Raw genomic sequence first — 20,564 nt, 5'->3', positions numbered from 1 at the left:
GTGAGGTCATTTGCAGAGAGGAAGATGGTATTGCCTCGCAGGTGATTTGAAGGACCAACTGTTTTCTCTGCCAACAAAGATGACAGACCAGAGACTGCCACTGCCTCGCTCTCTTCTCCATGTACAACATCTGGGGCAAAGCTGCTCTTTGCTCCTACAGCTGCGGCTCCTTCTGTGCATTGGTCCGGCCCAGCAACCTGACAGTGCTGCAGCATAGCATTTTATTTGATTCATTTATTCTGAGTTAATTAAAATTCACGTTCTGTGCTCGAGAAAATGCACACATTTTAACTAAGAAAAAAATTACACTTTGAACAAAATTTGGGCCAGGCTCCAAAGTTCCCAGAATCCCATAATTACAAAAATTGTCCTTCCATCGTTTCCTGTCCACACCTCTTCCCCTCCTCCCCAAGGGCTATAAGCCAGGGACAGCACAGATTTGGGGTATGGCAAATTCAAACTCCTTGCAGACCAGCAGAGGAAAGCAAACTCTATAGGTAAGAACCAAAACCCCAGTGGGGCTCCACCCCTTCACACCCCACAGGGGCTGAGCTGACCTCACCTGGCACAGTATCAGAGAGGAAAATCTCCCTCTGAACTACCCCAGGCTCAATCAGAGAGGTTAAAACCTGCACTTTAAATCACACTTTTGTTCCCTGTGAAAAGAAGCTGTGCACCCCCCGTTACAGATTTAACTAGCTGCAATGTCTAATCACAGATTTCTTACCTTCATCATATTCTTTACCATATAGGTCAGGCAGCTTCTTTAAAAAAAATCAGTGGTCCTTTGAAAGTTTCTGTTAATTTCAGAGACTGATTCTCCCTTTTCTTCTCACATCACCATGTTATCTGCCCCCCCTCCAGCCCTCAATACAAGGATGCAACTTTAATTAGAGCATTCTTTTGTCTGATAGGAAAAATCACAGTGAGAAAGGATGGTATTTGTTTTTCTAGGCTTCTCTGCAGCAGCGCTTTTAGCTACCCTCCTACGATCTGGATATAATCAAAAACATTATCATGCTCTTTGCTTGCTCACGTCCTCATTAATACCTCAACTGGCAAGGTAATTTCTCAGCCAAACGTGACTTAGTAGGGGGTAAAGCTGGCATAAGACAGTGCGATACCAATGCAAGCCATCAGAAATGGCAGTAACTCAGCTCAGTCAATTTGTCTCAGAGAAGTAGAGTCAAATCATGGAGTCAGGGACAAATGGCATGTCATTCCTGGCTGATAACAGGACAAGCCTGCGGACTATTTAACCTTTGGCTATGCCCATGTGGTCGTGGCCAATGTTAACTTGTTTGCATGTTAGTCTCTCCATGTTGTATGAGAGACAACTTTTTCAGCCACGCTGAAGCCCCACTGTCCCAGTGTTAGCATATGGGACTCACAGACTTTAATGAGCATTTTGAAGACTTACATCTTCTTTGGAGATGCAAGGCTGAGGGCAAGTGATTAAACTACCAGGTGGAAATACAACAGTAAAGGGTCCAAATCTCACCTCTGCCACATGTTTTCTGTGAGTCCATAGAAGAGCTTTGACTATGTCCACATTACCCAAGTGCAGAGACCTCTGAGGTTGTGCAGACTTTGACTGGAACCTTCAGAAAGCGTAATCTCGCTGCAGGAGTACCTGTGTTAGGTGCAGCACTGCACTACCTTTCAGATCTACTATAAACTCACGTCTCAGCATCACAGGGCAGGCTGGCTCTCTTCATCCCTCTGGGCCTCACAGAAGCCCTGTGGTGAGGGGCCCTGATCATTTGGCAACAGAAAGTACTCTGACAGAGTTTAGACCCAAAGCTGATATTCTGAATCTATGGATCAACTCTGACCTGACTTCTGCCACTGAACTTCCTGGTTTGCAAAATGCTTTTTGCCCAGGCAACATAATCTGCAGAGACTTACTCTCTTCAGGGTTCAGTGGCAGTCCAGATCTGGACAGGATTGAAGGTGCCCAAGGGTAAGAGTGATATTTTCCAAGCAGCGCAGGTTTTGAGAGTTTTACTGCAGTGCTCTGGAGCTTTCAGCCAAGCAGGCAGGAAAGAGCCTATGTTCAGCCAGAAATCTGCATGAAACCTGGTGTCTGACAGACTAATCTATCATACACAGGAGACTTTCAATAAACTCAAGGTGTCAAACCTGCTGGTTGAGGGTCCTGGAGTATATTTACAATTTGCCATATTTCTGCAAGCTGCAACTTGAAGCAACTCTTTTGGGACATCAGTCACTCCATTCAGTCTTCAGCTCCTAAACTTGCATGATCCAGAGCTGTTTTAATGCTTATACAGCCAGGAGCAATAATAGCCAAGAAGGGGTGCACCCAGGCTGCTGTGCTCCCCCTAAAACAACCCTTGAAAGTTCATAGAGCACCTTCCCTGTTGCCCAAACTAACCGTATCTTCTTTCTTGCGCCTATCTATTCGGCATTAACAGGCACATTCAGTTCAGCTCTAAATCAAGTATGAAAATCACACCCATCAAAGTGTCCAGACTTGCATCACCAGCAGCTTAGTAGCTTTACGTTTATTGCAGAGAAGTCTGGCAGACCAGAATGACGTGCACTTTACTTGCCAGTTTTGAGTCCCTTGATGCAGCCTTTGCTCGCTACCCTCTACCTCTGGGCTCTTCCTGGTAATGACTATTTGTGGCAAGGGCTCCTGAGCTGCAGCTCCCTGTCCGACAGCCATGAGAGACGATCCTTTCCCATCTCCTGATGGAGCTGACGGCCCTCTTGGCTGGCAGAACTATGAGGACTTCTGGTCATGACGCTTTCTGGCTGCTTTTCTACGGTAACACCTCCACTCCCTGCAAATGGCCAACCCTCGTAGCCATGCCTCTCACATCCGCAGCCCCAGCAGGCTACTGCCCCGAGCTGACACCCCCGCAGTTTCCTTCTGGGAAAAGTCAAATGTTTCCCTTAGAGCTTCCCAGCCACTCTCTGTGCAGCCATTTGTTTGGGTAACATCCTCCTGTTGTCCAAGCTGTTTCCCTTCAGCTTGCTGCCGTGCCAGATTGTCACACGGTGTCTCAACCATCCTCCTTTAAACTTTTTATGTTCTCCTCGCCAGGGAGCTCTTGTGAAACATGCTTTTTGGCTTGACTCCAAGCAGGGTCTTTCATATCATCATTTCTTTGCTGGCTCCTGTCTCTGCCCAGCCAGTAATGAGATAGTCCCAAGGAGTAAGGCGCCTGGAGGAGGTGGGATATCACAGCTACACTATGTACCTCCTCCACAAAACCAACACTCCCCGGGGACTGGGCACCCTGCCTACAGCACAGGTGAGAGAACAGAGCACACCTTCTCCAACATGCAGATGAAATCTCTGCCGTGGGGATGGGAGAAGGCCAGCATGCCTCTGCTACAGACAGGGAAGGGAAGGAGGGAGGAGTAAGGGCAAAGGAAGAACGTTGGAGAGGTGAGCTGGCTTCCTCCTGCCCCACCACCATCACCTCTGGCATCCCCATCACAGCACGGGCACACTGGCATAGGCAAAGGGTCTGCAGCTGTCTGGCTGCCAGGCAGGCTGCTGCTCTCCATGGCTACTGACTCTGTCTAGATCTGACCCTGAGCTACAGCAAGCAGATACTATCAATTCAAACAGTTTCATCTTTTAAGTCTCCACTTTTTAACACGGGTCTCTTTTGCTTGCCCATCGAGTTAGGAAATTCAGCTTATCTCCTTTGTTAAACCATTTATTATACAGCGGCTCATTCAAGCTGTTCTTCCCAGTCCATTCACCAGCTGTATTACTGACAAAAGAGCAGTGTCCCAGTCTCCTAGCCTTTGTTCTGGTACCAGAATAATCTCCTCTGTGGCTCTTCTGCCATGGCGGCATATATACAACTTGTGGCTATAATTCAAAACTATAGCTCATTATGTGACACTAATCTGCAAGAAACTGCCACCCATTTCCTCACCATTACTCTTTGATTTCAGATGTTTAGGTAGAGCAAATAGACCCTCAGCTAATAAAAGCAAACTGCTCGCTAGGAATGCTATATAGCAGACTTAAATCTGAAATCTAATAATGGGAAAGAGATTGAAAGTAAAGACAATAAGCATTCCAGATCGTGCTGTTAGAGAGGGATGGAAGTTTCTACATAGTCAAGGCTGCAATCAGTTTCCATTTCAGCTCCTTTATTGGCTTTGACTTGGAAGTTTTCTCAGGTCTGAAAAATTCAAGGCTTATTCTTGATGAAAAGAAGAAAGTGTTTTGCAAAAAGGCAGGACAATTGGACAAAAATGGCATTGCTGATAGCTAGCACAGAAAAAGCAGGATTCAAGTTCCCAAAAATCATCAGTTTTTTAATGCATGGGGGGATTTATGTGTCTTGTTTTTTGAGCTGTTCAGATCATATTTTCAAGTTTTTTTCTCAGTAATAATGAGGTCTAGAAAATTGTTTTTCCTCCCATTAAAATAAGCTCAAATAGTAATCACATGTGCTCAAGAGCTGAAAAAAGCAGCAAATATTTCAAAACAATCACTCATTCACAGAAGAAAAACAGTACATTAAAACACTAACACTACATTTAAAACAAAAACAAAACATGCAAACTACAAGTCAAAATGAAGGTTATGAATTTTTGAAATGTGTGTTTTTATACTTAATGAAATGTGGCTCATAATATGGGTAGTGTGAGATTTACAATGTTCTAAACTATTCATATCCTTACTTGCAAGTGTTTGGATTTTACAAATGATGTGACAAGTAAATACGTTGCTTAGAAACCATGGTGGGCTTTTGAAACTAATTCTTTTGTTTCTGGGATTTTGACTTGGCAGGTGTTTGGTGCAGTGGAGTTATCAGGCTCCTCTGGTTTGCACTCAGACAGCACCAGTCACTTGGGGAGGGCTCTCAGATAAGGATAAAGCTTAAAAATCTGAGGCTCGTGTTATTCCAGCTCCCTGTCTGCATGGCATGCCCTCAATACCTCTTACAGTTTCAGTCACGCTGTGTCCAATTCCTGAAACCAAAAACCCTCGTGAGCCCCAGGATCTTCTTTTCTTCTAGGAAGCATTTTCTGTGAAGCTTTGAAACACAGGATGAACTAAGCCAAAGAGATGCTGTGGTGAGGTCATACTGCTTTTAAATAGACAGAAAGAACTAGTCTGAAATAATTTATAACGCTATCATCTAATAGAATGATATTAACCAGGAAATTGAGAAGTGGGAGTACTTATAAACTCCACCCTGATCCCAAACTCCTTCCACAACCCCAGAATAGCTGGCGTTACTACTAATATGATCTACAGTAGCACATTTAAACATGGTTAACATTTAAATTTAGGTTTCATAAATTACACCCTGTAGAGATGGATAGAGACAGCTCCTATCTCTTTGAGGTATTGTTTCATTTGCAAATTCAAGCAGATGGTGCACGAGCAACTAATGACTCAAAAAATCACCCCTAAAAATAGTCCAGAACAAGGTGTGGATTTATCAGGGAAGGATGGAACAGAAAAAACTTTACTTCCCCTTCCCATTTCTCTGGCACAGCTCCAGGAGCTCAGCGCACCCAGAGCTGTGCAGCACCGAGGACCTCATCCACACCCCCATATTCAGGCACCTCTCCCTGTCACCTCGCACAGAGTGGAAATGAGATGGTGAAGAGGGAAAGGGCTCGGCACTCCCCACTTTCCCCACACCAAGCCTGTATCCAACCCAAAAAAAACCACCCTGGGAAATGATGTCTCCATTAACTCTATCAAGAATTGCTCAGCAGAGCCGTGTGGCACCATCGAAACTTGCAGTCTCCCAGTCAGGTGGGTAGCGCTTCATAAAAACTGACTTTTCCAAGGAAAGTCTATAAATACTTGTTACTGCTTCCTCGTGAAGCAATACACTGCAATATATTGTACTTCCAGCAGGAAGCCAAATTTGCTGTCACTTCCCCTGTTTATAATGATATTGTAGCCTTGTGTCTAACCACGCTCGTACAAACTCTTGTGGAGACAGAGACTCCCTCCAGGACGTGTCGCTGGGGTTTGAGCAGGGGTGAAGCATGTCAGCGTTAGCAGCGTCTGCGCAGGGGGAAACCTGCTGTGCAGCCGAATTATGTAAACCATAAATTCCTCAGAGCGACGTGCCTGTGTTTGTGCAATGCCTGGCAGAAGGCACTGTTCACAGCTGTCCCCAAAGCAATGCCGTTCTGAAGTAATAAATATTAATAATTGCTAGTTAAAGATTCCAGCACAGGTAAAGCTACGGCTTGAGAAGTAAAATGTTTCTGTATGAAAAGCAGGAGGGCCTCTGGCAATTTGAACAGCTACAGGAAGGTAAGTGTTATTATTTACTGCACAAATACACACAGAAAATGTATATTAAATCACACTTCGGTTGCCTCTGTGAAGCAAGAAACTCTCCCTCTGCAACACATCTTGCTCTTTTCTCTTGTTCGTATCGTGAGTTCTTCCAGCTCTGCTCCTCACCTCCTGTCCTCTAATGCTGAATAACCTGGGAAGAAAGCAGTCTCTTCCTCCATTTTCATTAGTAGCAGAGACTGCTACCACAATGTTATCTGATTCTAAATGTTATACTTAAACTGATTTGTTAGGCCATACTTAGTCTTTTCTTTTGGGGTTGTCTTATCTGTTTATTATGCAACAAAAAATAGTTGCTGTTGGGGCTCATGATTCAACCACTCCTGACGTATATTATTTCACTGAACCATAGTTCTTCTCCTGTTACAAATGCAGCTCTAAATTTGTTAGAGCTTGCCTATGCTCATCTTGTGTGTTTCCAACCTACTCTTATGGCATCCTAAATAAAAATAGTGTTTGAAAATAAAGGAAAACATACACTGATTATATACAATGGGCCAAAACAAGACAGTTGCACCAAAACGCATAGGTGAGGATCTGGCTACATCAGCAAGATGAAGCAAAGAGGTTATGGAGTGAATTCTAAAAGAGAAGAAAGCAATCATTTACACTGTCATTATGACTTATACAAAGGTGTGTAGATGAACTTGGTACAGAGGGAAAGTCTGGCCATGCAAATAAACCATAAAGTCAAATTCTGTGCTGGCAGAGGGAGGGTGCAAAATGATTTACTATAACTCTTCTAACATTCACGATGCCGAGGGAGATGCCAGCATTCTGCTTCATTAACTAGTCATTTTGATTGCGTTTAAAAAAAAAAAAATCTAGTAATTTTCTCTTTGCAATTATACTAGGAATCTAAATCCCTCTACATAAATTATAGCTTTCTTTTTGAGGTGGAGAATGGCCACATAAGCTGGAAACACACTCTCTTCTGAAGCCAGAACCTGAAGGGAAAGAGCTTGAGCAGCAACCCTGGGCTAATTAAAAGATTATCTTTACCTTGCTCCCACAATGAGCTGGTTCCTGTTGGCATCCAGTGCAAGCTGAGAAAAGTCATGCACACCTGGATAGGTGAAATTCGACACCCAGGGCTTCAGATCTGCAACGAAAATGAGAAAGCAGAAAACAATAAAGCTGCTCTAGAAGCAGTGAGTTTACCCGGACATCCACTAATGGATTTCCTACTGAGTTATCTGTCAGGAGAAGGCTAATTAATAATCTATTTAAAGGGTTTCTATTTATTCTGATCCTCCGCAGAACGTGCAAAAAACTGCACATAAACGCAGGGCTGTCTCAGCAGTTATTTTCACATCCAAGGTGGAGTGCCAGCATTGGTTTCAGAGACAACAGCAGCTCAATTTGACTTCTGTTAAAACTGGGGAACCATCTTCAGTGCCAGGGTTAAGTGGTATATAGGGACTAGGTTGCCTGCTGTAGTACCTCCATAGCTTTGCCTTCTGTGCTAAGCAAAGGGAAACTGCTGCCCTCCAGAAAGAGAAGATGGGGTCAACTGATTGAAAACCAAGTTAAGAGTAGAAGTGATCTGCACTGAAGACCTGGCTGCTCCAATGACAGGTTTTACCTTCTCTTTCAGGGTTCTCTTCCAGGTTTCACTTTACCTAACATCTGGGATCCCTATCAGTTAAATCCTCCTTAATTTAGATTGGGGGTGGGGGTCATCACAGCATCTTTGTGGCTGCGAGATTGCATAAGCTTGAGACTGGCTCTATCAACTAGCTTGGATTTGCCAATCTAGGCAATTGTCCAAACTGCAATCACACAGGTTAAATGCAAAGCCATTGATTTGGCTGTGCTATGCTCATGGAGACAAAGCTCTTCCAGAAGCTGCATCTATTAACACAACATCAATTGAGAGATCTAGGGCAGATAGTCCTGATGTAATAAAAAATACACCTGTTTAAAGAAAAAGCTGAATTACTATTTTTAGGGTACTCTCAGGCATGATGCTAGGGCATTCCCAGAATTCCAGCTTTCAATACAGTTACCAACTTCGACCTTGTGTGTATCACGGATCACAAAATTTCAGCCTCTCACCTTACACCTTTACTGCACCAAATAACTGGGGATAGATCAATACATATCTTTCAGAAAGTCATCCAGCTTTGCTGTGAGGACTTCTCTTACGAATTTATTCCAACTGTTAACTACTCTGGCTGTTAAATACATGGAGAATACCAAATATCTGAGGGAGCAAGGCACAAATGAGACCAAATCAGTATATCTGTAATCCCTCTGTGACCTGTTGATAAGTAACCCTGGCTCATTCAAGGACTGCATGTTGAAGATCCAAGAGGCTCAACATGAAAAGTAATACCTTCTGGCCTCATGCCAACAGGTTAGCAATACACAGGCCAATGACCTGATGACTCATAACAATAATGATGTGGTTCAGACCAGTTCAAAAGAGCTCTGAAAAAACATGCTCCATTGTCATCTTATACCCCCAATGATAAATTGAGAAATCTCACTGAAGGCAGTCAGGTTTGAATCTTTTGTTGTAGGCATTAGTTCCCCTTTCCACAGGGGTGAGATGACAACGCTGATGAGGAATCTCATTAAGGCCTTTGGTGTCTTGGCATGCTTTGTAGGATTACAGATGTGCAACAGCTTAAAACCTTTGACGTAGGGATAGTTGTTGAGCAATTTCAAGTCCCTTCTCCCTCCAGGGATGGATGAAACCTAATCAAGCCCTTCAGTTATCAAAACCTTAAGAAAACACATATAAAAGTCCCTACACTCCACTTGTCCTGCCTCACTTCCCAAAGCAGAATCTTGTCATGGAGCTTCTGCCTCTGCCCTGACCACCACCATGTTTCATAACAGCTCCTAAGCCCCCTCACTATGGAGCTGGACACCATCAGGCCTGGTCCCATGCCCCACCTAACTGGACACTGCCAGGGGCTCTCCGACAATGAGACCTCCATGCTCACAATCTAAAAACCCAGTCGCCAGAAGCTGGACGTTTCCAGCCCTTCTCAGCATTCCTGTCGCACTGCACACAACACGTGTACCTCCTCTGCTCTTCAGTGAAAAGGCATGAGTTAAGGAATAACTCAGCCCATCTAACCTTCAAGCATCTCCACCTCCTACACTCCTCTGGGACCCTTAATGATGTACTAGCACCAGGGAGGCAACGCAGTTTCACCTCCGGCATTCTCCTAACTAATGGGGCTCTGTCTTCTTTTCCTGTAGCTCTTTAGCTGCAGAGACATTTCTGAGCCAAGCAGCAGAACCAGCAACAATAACACCTTTCAGGCAGGTTAGCCGGCTGACATGTGCTGCAGATCTCCTGGCATTTCTGTTGGCTGACGGGGGTGGGATTAGGGGATTGCTATATAATGATGATACCTTTTAAAGATCCTGCTTTTAGGCCATAATTTCTCTTGTCATTTTACCTCCTCTCCTACCAACTCTTTCCTACTAACTAACCCACTATTACAGTGCAGTGGCAGGAAGAGTATTTCTTCATCTGCTGCTCTAAGCAAAAGCTTCTCACTTCAGAGAGGTACACTCATCAGTTCTTCCTTTTAATGGCAAGCTCTGACAAATTACAGGTAAAAATAATTAAAAAAAAATTAAAGGCAGTAGGTGGCTTGAATCTTTCCATGTTGGCTGAAATGTCAATCAAGCCCAAGAAATAACAGGCAGTGTCTTGATTTCTATTACTACTGCAGGTGGTACAACTTACAAAGAAACCCTTCCCGGTTATTAAATTAAAGGCTGCAAGGCATGCATCCTCACAGCAAAATTAAGCTTTTATAGGCATGTAGTTGGAGATTATTAAACCCAGCATGGTCCCAGATAAGAATGTCTAAGTGTGAGTTGTCAGAATTAACGCCAAACGGCACATTTTCCTTCCCAACGTTCTTTCTTCCTGTAAAGAGGGAAGGGATAAAGTGGAATGGAAATGCAACCAAGAGTCAGTACATGGGTCTTTTTTCTTTTGACACATTCAAATCTACTGCTCGGACCACAGGCATCCCTAAGGACAGCTCCAGCCTTTCATTCTGAAACTAGCTCAGTTCTGCAAGGTAAGTGCTGCCCTGGGTCTATCCCATATTAGCTGAAGTTTACACATATGGACCCAATGAACTCCAGAGTTTGCTTGTATTTGACCTTTCTCAGAAGGCTGATTTTTCCAGTGCTGACTCTTTAATTTGGCTGGAAACCTTCAGCGCTGGGGCATGTTTACATTTGCAAAAGTATCTGTTTAAAAACAGTATGAAAAATTAAAAACCAAGGCCCTGGCTTTGCATGTCGGCAGCAGGAGCCGGAAAGCTAGGAACCACGTGGCTTAGGGGCAAAATGTTCATCAAGGCCTCCTTTGTGCTTCTCATCTCTAATCATTTCCAGGGGGTTAAAGATCCATGCTCTCACTTCCTCCACACGAGGACCAGCGAACAAAAGTTTAATAGTTTCCAACAGCATCCATCGCCAGACATCTGATTCGGAGCCTCTAAAGCTCTGCAAGTCCCTCCACAGCTCCAGGTGGTTCAGGTATCCAGCTGCAAAGAAGACAAAGCTTCGCAGGAAATACAAGTCTGCAGACACAGCTGTGCTCAGGCTATTATGCATGCATAACACAAGGTGAAAAGAGGCCCTCTGCCATTTCGGAGGGTGGTCCCTGCAGTCTGCTAACACGCTGCTCTGCGCTGGCTTCCTGAGAGTACAGGACTGGGACGAGGATTAGTCAGCTGCACAAAGGATGGCGTGCCAAATTGCAGGAGCTGAGTTTAAGGGCCTGATCCAGAGGCTCTTCAAATCATTGGCTGTTTTCCACTGAGCTTGATGGGTTTTGGATCAGCTTCTAAAGATGTGGTAAACCTGGTCATACTTGAGCCTTCATCTCCTCAAAACCAGCTGCTCCCCACCTCACCCTTACACTGTGTGTTTTGGAGGAAAGAAAAAACTACATGTAAACACTGAGTTGAGACTTCCCTGTCTGAAGGACAGCATTTACTGCTTCATCTTACTTGAGCCCACTTGTAGCTCCCAACTCCAGCAGGCTGTAACAGCTTTGTGCATCCAGCACACATCACGCAAGAGCAGAGAGGTTAAATGGCCATGCCTTGAAATTGCAAAGGCATCGCTAGGTGCACAGAGCATGGCTAACCACTGTGTTATTCAAGAACACCTCTTCGGGAATAATTCTCAGTAAGGATTTTCTAGGCTGGAGCAAAAGAAAATAAACTAAACAGGACCAAGGATTCGTTGTGCAAAATAAGGGTATACCTACATATACAGACTAACCATGCTCCTATCTAACCACGCTCGTATCCTAGGATTGCACAGAAAAGCTTCAAAGATATCATAAAAAGACCTTAAAGGAGGAAGATAGGGAAGTTGAACAAGAAGGAAGATTCCGAGGGACCCCATTCCAGAAAAGACCACCTGAACCACATATATTACATAAAGCCCCTGTAAAATAAGCTGATTCAACAGTAGAAGTTTGTGCAATGAAGTAGGGCATACATATAGCACTTGGGGCCTGCCAAACTCAATGGGAATAAATACCCGTTCTGCAGATATTCAGACCTACTTTTGTGGAGTGTTAACTTGACCACACATTGAGTGCTTCCCTTACTGCCTCCGTATGGTCTCTTATAAGTTCTCTTAACTCAGCTTACTAGTTCATGGCATGTTTAATTACTGTGTGTGAGTACTTCAGCATTCCTGGGGAGACCCAGACAACAGCCATGACTTCTGTAACTGTTCAATCTCCACCTCTTTTGGTTTGCTTCAGCACTGGAACAGGGCAAACCATATATAGTGACTGGCAGATACTCCAGTTTGCAAGTACTCAACCACTTAGATCTTTTTCAGACCACCCACTAGCCTGGAAGACTCTCAGTGTTGGATCCCAACCATGACCAACAGATACAAATAACATAAGGTAAGGTTTCAGGCTGTCTTCTTGGTATAGACTGATGAAATGTCCCCTTTTCATAATCAGATCTACCATCTCAGACCATCCTCTGCTTCAATTATCCTCAGTATTCGGAGCATTTTTCACAAAGTAAGTAGACAGTTGCCTGCTAAGACTGAGGCCACAGTTTCCATTCTGTGTGGGTCACCAACCAGAACCCATGAGAGACAAAGCAAACAAGGCTGTAACCAAAGATCAGAAGGCTAATGACTACCCATGCTACCACCTGTCTTCTCAAACGCAGCAAGTGTGGACACTTCCAAGAATGCATAGAAGTTAAAGTCAAATTACAGTATTATCTTTATTAGACGGGCAATGAATCATATTTTAGTATCAGCCTCATTTTAAATTTTAGCTGTCTGCTGTAGGTCACACTACAGGTTACTGCAATACTCTTTGGAAAATAACTTTCACTGCTACCCCATGCTGAGATGTAAAAGTAGCCTCCACAACACAAAACCACTCCACAATTCAGCAAATTTATCAGGGGAAGGGGAAATCTTTTGCTGCGCGGGCAGAGCTCAGCAAACAAATGTGTCAGCACTCAGAGCTCAACTTTACTCATGAGGCCAAAAAAATCAAGCTGGCTTTACCCAAGAATTCCTCCTACACATACATATCACCCTGCTGTCTTGTCTTCCCATCACCACCTCCACCTCATTACTGGTATTCTCTCTTTCTTTAACCTGATCCATTGAAATCTTTAATTGTACATTAAACATGCCCTCATCCCAACTGCTGCAATTTCTAGCTTCACTGCCTTCTTAAATGTCTGATCTCCACTCACAGTTATGAAGACTCAGAAGGCTGTTGGCAGAGTATGCACCCTTCTACAAAATGGGCCAAACCAGCAGTTTCCTTCTGTCTTCCCTCAGTACCCGAATCCAACTCGGATGTTCTTCCAGCTGTCTCATTTTCATGGTTTCATTTAGTTTACCCCTCTGACCCCACGTTCACCTCCTCTCCCACTCCTGCTTTCTTTTCCAGCAGTCTTTACCTTCCAGCCGTGTTTCTAACTCATTTCCTGCCCACTCAGTCAATTCTTCCTGTCTATGAAACTTCTCCTCAGATGAGAGAAACAACGAGCTAACCCATGAGTGGCTTGAGGGTCACTGTGATAGCTGCTTGCAGTGAGCCATTCCCTTTCAATGAGATCCAAGAAGCAAAAGAGTTGCACATGTCCCTCTCAAACCTGTCCAAGAATAAGTGGATAGGAGATGACTGCAAGAAGAAAGAATAAGACTTTTTCTCTCTTGGTATCATGAAAGATGGAATAGTCCTATCTCTCAGCTACCAAGGAATAGAAGGGGACAGAAGAAAAGGCTCTGCTCTTTACCACCCTGAAGGGAAAAAAAGAACCAAAGACTCAGGTTGTACCTTCACAGAGCTGTAGGAATCACAATAATCATAGTAACCTAGACATGTTATCATATGAAGTTATGTCACATCTAGATGATTTTGCGCCTCTCCCCTCACTGCCTACACTGCCTTGTCCTTGAACTGACTTTGCTGAGTTTCTTTCTTCCCAAGAGAGAAATGACATCTGGAGATGTAGGCATGGTCCTAAGTGCCCAATAGCACTGACATTGGAGTCCTCTGTCTTGGGCAAATCATGAAACTATTTAGTGTCTCAGTGCTTTCAGTTGTTAAATGGGTTTAGGGATACTGGCTGGTGCATCAAGGCCTAATTATCTGTAAAGCATGTGATATACAGGAAGCACTAACTATTGCTAATGCATACCAAGCATCTTGACTCTTTGTTTCCTAAATTTTTAATCATTTCTTCAAAACAAGTGTTGCTAAATTGTTTCAATATGGAGAAGAACGAACTTAGTCTAAACCTAATTTTTGCAAAAGTACAATTGTGACTGCTTGTTTATTTACTTTTTGATTATTAATTTGGAGCAGCTGGCAAAACACACCAATCTACCAGGAAGAACCCAGGGATTCAATCCCAGATAAAGAAAACAGATAATAAGCATGAACTAGTGCTCACTTCCAGTATGGGACAGTGTGCTGTTAAGTTGTCCTGGGGCCCCCCCAAGGAAGTAGATCGAAGGACTGCAAGTCACATTCCCAGTTCGGCACATTTCTACAGTTCTTCAGCATTTCTGCTCCATCAGAGAGGCCAGTCTTAGCCCCTTCGCCTTTTCACTTGGGTTCCCATTTGCACATGGTGGAGGGCAGGCAGAAGCTCAATCAAGATCTGCCCCAGGGCAGTGTCAGCAGACTTCCACTCATTGAGTCCCCAGGCCTCAAGCTGGGGGAGAGGGAAAGAAGTCATGCAACATGAGAGAGGGTCTTCCCTCTTCAGCATGGCTCCTATGGCTCAGACCACCACAAGACCTCAAACCCCAACTAACATAGAATCATAGAATCACTTAGGTTGGAAAAGACCTTTAAGATCATCAGGTCCAACTGTTACCTAACACTGCCAAGTCCACCACTAAACCATGTCCCTAAGTGCCACATCTACACTTCTTTTATATACCTCAAGGGATGCTGACTCAACATACAGCATTGCAGATCCTCAATGGCAATGGTTGATCAAGAGCAAGAGGAGATGCCACAGTGCTGCAGGAGTTTCGGATATGGATACGTGTCCACAAGCGCGTCCGTTTGCCATGCCTGAGATCAACAGGACCAAAGGTGTGTGTCTACACAGCTCAAGACTTTGTGGAAAGAATGGATTTGGCTTTCCTCAGCAGGCTACCAACCAGGGCAAACACTACCATAACACTGCCTCCCCTCCTCAACAACCCTCCTCAGAAACCTTGACTGCTACCCCACACAGCACTGCACGGTGTCATGCAGCCATAGCCCTGTGCCCCACCACCACCTTGTGAAACTCAGCTAACCGCTGCCACACACAGTCCCACTGTTAGAAAACCCAGAGATTTCTTGTTTTCTTAAGGATGTTGCAGAGCGTTTAAGTATTGTGATCCATTGTTTACTGAGACAAGCCCTGCAGCTGTCACGCAATCTCCCTTGCTGAGAAAGATAAGGTGAGTGCTCATGCATCACTTGCAGCTTCCTATGACATCCTGATCAGTATAATCCCTCTTTTCAGACAGGAAAGCAAGCTGCATCTTGGCTCCTAGAGCCACTGCAGTCTGATGGAAAAAACACTCCTTTGTCATCATTCAACCATCATTCAATCTGCCTCTTCCACATCTGGAGGCAAATTTTTTTTCACTATCCTTACAGTTACATGTCTACATCAGCCAGTTGTGCCAGCAGAGATGGTGCAAGATTCAGGACAACTGTTACCACTAGTGAGAATGTAGGAGAGGGCAGAGAAAGCATGGCTAAACTCTCTTTGAATTTCACCTGCAGGTAGCCAGATCTGCCACAGAAGCAGAAGTGTCTGATTTGATAAACATCTGAAACAGAAGTTGACCCTCTTTGCTGGCTCACCAGAGACTGAACTGGAGATGCCAAGTCAAACTCAGTTTGCACTTTTTAGCTAGCCAGGCTTATGAGGACTCCTGTCTTCTCTGGACAAAGGTCCCACCGTGAGTCAGTTACACCAATAAATCAGAGCAGAGGCTGTAAAATCCTGAAAGACTTTTGAAATGAACCTGTTCTCATAAGGATCAGTGTTTTTAAATTGGAAGCTGGCTAATAATAGTAAAGGATTATCAGAGACCACATTTCACCAATGACCTCCACCTCTTTTATTCATGTGCTGTAAACCAGAGCAATCCCCATGTATAAAATACAGATCTGAATTTTGCAGCTCAAACACTTCCATTAAAACACATTCTAAGGATCTCCCAATGTTATAAAAAAGAAAGGATGGATGATCTATGAAGTCAGAGCTTTTTAAGCCAAGGCACAAGAGTTTCTTCAGGATTATAAGTGTACCTCCCAAAGCTAGCAATGATCATAGAAACCTCTAACCCAGTTTACTGTGCATTGCAGATCATGACTTTCAACCAGCTAATCCTATACTAAGCCAAGGAATGTGTTGGATTTCTTAACCATTTGATTCAGCCATGTTAGAGGAACAACTTGGCAAGTTGGACCTATGGTAGCAGAACACTCTAGAAACAAAATTATATGCTAGGGTTTCCATTTACAAACTTGATGTTTCAGTGCTATGCACTTTGACTGTAGCCTAGCTCAGCACATAAGCATACGCTTGGTTTCAAGTACACAATCCCATTGACTTCAAGGTAAGTACATATTAAGTGCTTGACTGATCTGAGACTGTTCATGGCTTTCCAGGGTGAACCCCTCACGATTAGATAAGAATATTTCTTATGAGATTGCTAGTGCTAAAGTCAACTTTATCAAAGCATAATGACATCCTTGAATGGAAGGTTTTAGGAGAATGTGATATATTAACGCTCATCAGAAGCAGATGTGCTAAATAAATGAGGTCTGCCATACCACTGGCTCACAAACTTATTCAGTTAGGGAACTGTGCTAAGTAAACTTTAAAATTGAGAATGAGGTCTCTGTAAGGCATGCCTTTGTTTGCACTGAACCACAGAAAAAGAAGAAAAGCACTTTGCTTTGCTTTCCACCTCGTTTCCTTTCTCTGAGGTGTGCCTGGGATCTGAAAAGAAGCAGCCCACTTCTATGTCCTAGATCCAACCACTGTGCCAAAGAAAGGACCACGCACATGCTGCTGTTAGCTGCTGCTGTTAGCCCCAGTTACACCAGCAGTACCTCTGGAAAATATAAATAAGCTACTCTGCTGCTGACAAGACTTTCTCATGGCCTCGGTCCACATGTACTGCACTGGTGACCTTCTGAGCACCTGTTCCTCCACACCGTGAGTCCACGTCACTCAGTCCTGCTGCTGTGGATGCCCTCCCTCTCATCATCACCACCACTCACGGTCAGAGGCTGCTCCTTCACTTGAGCTATCGTACCTCTCTAAAGTTTTACCTTCCCTCACTCCAATATGTAAGAGCTACTCAATCACTTTGCTTCCTGAAGCTTCACCGTAAAGTCTTCCTTTTCTTTCCTCCTTGTCATGATTCACACTGTCTAAAGCATTTTGTGAATGAAGGGCACTCTTCCAAAACCCCTTTTCTTCTTGAGGCCCCAGGGAACAGCACACTGAATAATTTTTTCAATCAAATCTCATTGCAATTATTTGTGAAGTGCATTGGACACCATTAATGGGGAAGTGTCAAAGAACTAGCATCATTATTGTTATAATTATTATTATGGAATGTAAAATATATTGAGAGCTGTTGGGTGTAATTTTCAGAAGTTTTGCCTGAGAGCAAATTACTTCCCTAACCACTGTATATTTATGGCTTTATCAGTCATAATTTTCAAACAAATCCTTAATGAACTCTAAAGAAGAAAATACCAGCTTCATTTGCCACGGTTCCATTTTTCAAGATTAAAAAGAAAATTGCCACAAGGCTTGCTTAATGAAAACAAAATCTATACTAAAATGCACCAAAGGTCAAATATTCTATAGCTCCCAGAGGATGCCACCAGTTTCCGGTCAACACTCCATCATTAGTTAATGTTTGGACTCCCTGTATGGAGATTCAAGGGCAGCAAGGCTATGAGCTAGAAGGCAATTCTCCCATAATGTATTTTGCCTTCCCTTTGATGTTTAGCCAGATATGCCTCTCATACTTCACCCCACAATCTTCATCCTTCGTTAACTAAAATTTTGGTTTGGATAGTCAAAATCTCACTTGCTCAAGAAAAGTGTAAATCTTTATCAGAATTTCCTAAGGGGCTTTCCTAGCTGGCCTTTGGAGTTGATGGATGCTAATGTGCTTTTCTTCCATCAATATACAGTAAAGGGAATAATGTATTAGTGACCAATTCAACAATAGTGGGGGTGTTTGGTAAAATGTCAAGAAGCTTCAAAAGAAATAAATCATGCCCTATTATCCTTCAGCCCACAAAGTTAAAACAGCTTTTGCTTTCAATACAACAAGTGAACACTTAACTGCTCCCCACAGATTTCAGTGTTTGAAGCTGGCTACTTTTCAAGAAAATGTTGTTTAAAGAAAGAAAATATTGAGAAAATATACAGCAAGCTACATTCAAGCAACCTGAATCACATTCATCTGGTAGGAAGTAATAATTACAGACAGTCTGAAGTAAAATCCCAGATTTAAACACTCCCAAACTAATTCATTTTGAAAACCTGAGGCAACAGACAGAACAACTTGTCTGCGTCTAGGAGAGATTGAGGATTACACAATGGGTCAAATGCCACACACTGAGAACTCACACCAGCTGTGATGATACAGTCTGCAAAGCTGAGATTTGCAGTCCTGAGAAGATCTGGGATATAAGCTATTTAACCAAGTCCACCTCTCTCCTGTGCTTCAGCATGGGATCAGTTTTTATGGATGAAGACAGGCTGCAATTATTAAAGCAGGGACAAATGATGTTCTTCCAGCTTACACTAACTGCCATGACCCAGGGGAGAAAGCCCTGGGAGACAGAACGGAGAAAAACCTGGGAAGTCTATCATACTTCTTCCTAAGCATAGCGATTTAACAGATAAAACTAATGAGAAATAAATAATGGTAGAAACTGCAAGTGGAAACCTGTCTACAACTCATTTCCAGTTAAGCTGTGAACATCAAAGTGATTCATATAACACAGAGGAGTTTGCAAACTTTTAAGCATTTCCTTGGTAAACAAGCTGAAACCGAGCACTCTGCACCCATACAAACATATATGCATGTCAGTCATGGCTCTGGCTCTCGAAATAACAAATCTTACACAGTATTGCTGTGGCAGAAGATGTTTCTGGCTTTCCCAAAGGGCATGTTACAAAGGAGCTCCAAATGTCTTTAATAAATAGCAAAGGTGCTTAATGTCCAAGAAACAGCTGTATAACAATGAAGGATACTGCTCAGAACCAGGACAGTATGGCAAGGGAATAGCCCAGTTGCAAATGCAGGGATCAACCTATTGGTTTCAATATACATATGGAAAAGACAAGAAAGATGATCATGAATGACAAGAACTAGAAACAATTTCTCTGGTGTTTGGCTTACCAGAGTGGTCCACAGTGGAGCTGTGCCAGAATGACATACTGTTTAGTGAAATGGGACTTGGACGCATGTGTACATGCATGTATAAATAAGAAAAGGATGCACTAAGGATATACTTGACTTGTTTCACTAATTTCTCAACTCACTGAAAAACAAGCAAGTATGCAAGATCCTTAATGTAGCTACCCACTCACAGCCAAATAGGTAATAAGACACTAGAAACAGCCTCCTGGGAAGTAAGAGATCATTTTCTTATTGATCTAACAAGGGAAATCAAACTTTAACTGGATTTCCTATAAGCACAGAGTAGAACAATCTAATTATGAAAAGCCCAAACTGGGTACATTATTATTGTTGGTGAACTGTACAATGAGCATGTTGTGGTTTAAGCCCCATCGGCAACTAAGCACCACGTGGCCACTCGGTCACTCCTCCCTGCCCTGGTGGGATAGGGAGGAGAATCAGAAGAAAAAGGTAAAACCTCATGGGTTGAGATAAGGACAGTTTAATAGGACAACACAAGGAGAGAAGAAGTAACAATAACAATTATACTAATAAAAGAATGTATAAAGCTAGTGATGCACAATGCAATTGCTCACCACCTGGAACCCGATGCTCGGCCCATTCCGGAGCTGCCATTCCTCCTCCCCCTGGCCAGCTCCCCCAGTTATATACTGAGCATGACACCATATGGTATTGAATATCCCCTTGCCTAGTTCGGATCAGCTGTCCTAGCTGTGCCCCCTTCCAGCTTCCTGTGAAAATTAACTCTATCCCAGCCAAACCCAGGACAGAGCATCATTTATAAGCCCCAGGGAAATTGGGGCACCATTGTGTTAGTTTGGTACTGTGCAAATACACAGGACGGTGCTCACAGCACAAATTCCTAACCTGTGCCTCACTATCTCTATGTAGTCTGTTAGGATAAGTCATTCAGCTCACAGCCCCTTCCCAGCCCACATCTCTCCCAGCAGTGCAAACTTTATCTTCAGCATGTAAAAAAAGCATGTTTAGGACCAGAATTTATGTCCCTCGACTTGTCTAGACCATTTTCTCTAGGTCACAAGTAATAGCAGGTGGTTTGGGGAATGGGATCTGTAAAGAAACAGGCATTTCTTCAGGTCCAAACACAGCTAAAGTAAAAGTATTTTGCATACGTAGACTCCGTTCTGCTTAAATGAGTAGATCATGCACTGTATTCTTGCTTTCTTACCCCACAGCAATACAAAGAGATATAAATTCAAACAGACAGTTGACTAGTGTGGATGAGATACAATAAGCAAGAGATGAGAGA

General features: G+C 43.4%; 1 protein-coding gene across 4 annotated transcripts in view; it reads right to left on the bottom strand.

Annotated features, from left to right (window-relative positions):
* The window catches only part of SEMA5B (semaphorin 5B), a 282,708-nt gene that overhangs the window by 118,035 nt on the left and 144,109 nt on the right, over nt 1–20,564 (bottom strand). For all 4 annotated transcript variants that reach the window (XM_069780967.1, XM_069780963.1, XM_069780966.1 and 1 more), the window contains one exon: nt 7,328–7,427. In XM_069780967.1, the coding sequence (XP_069637068.1) occupies nt 7,328–7,427 (100 nt within the window). The remainder of the gene's footprint in view (nt 1–7,327; nt 7,428–20,564) is intronic.

This window comes from Haliaeetus albicilla, chromosome 4 (genome assembly GCF_947461875.1).
Source record: "Haliaeetus albicilla chromosome 4, bHalAlb1.1, whole genome shotgun sequence".
In the NCBI taxonomy this organism is placed as follows: Eukaryota; Metazoa; Chordata; class Aves; order Accipitriformes; family Accipitridae; genus Haliaeetus; species Haliaeetus albicilla.
This window is presented reverse-complemented; position numbering and strand designations above follow the sequence as displayed.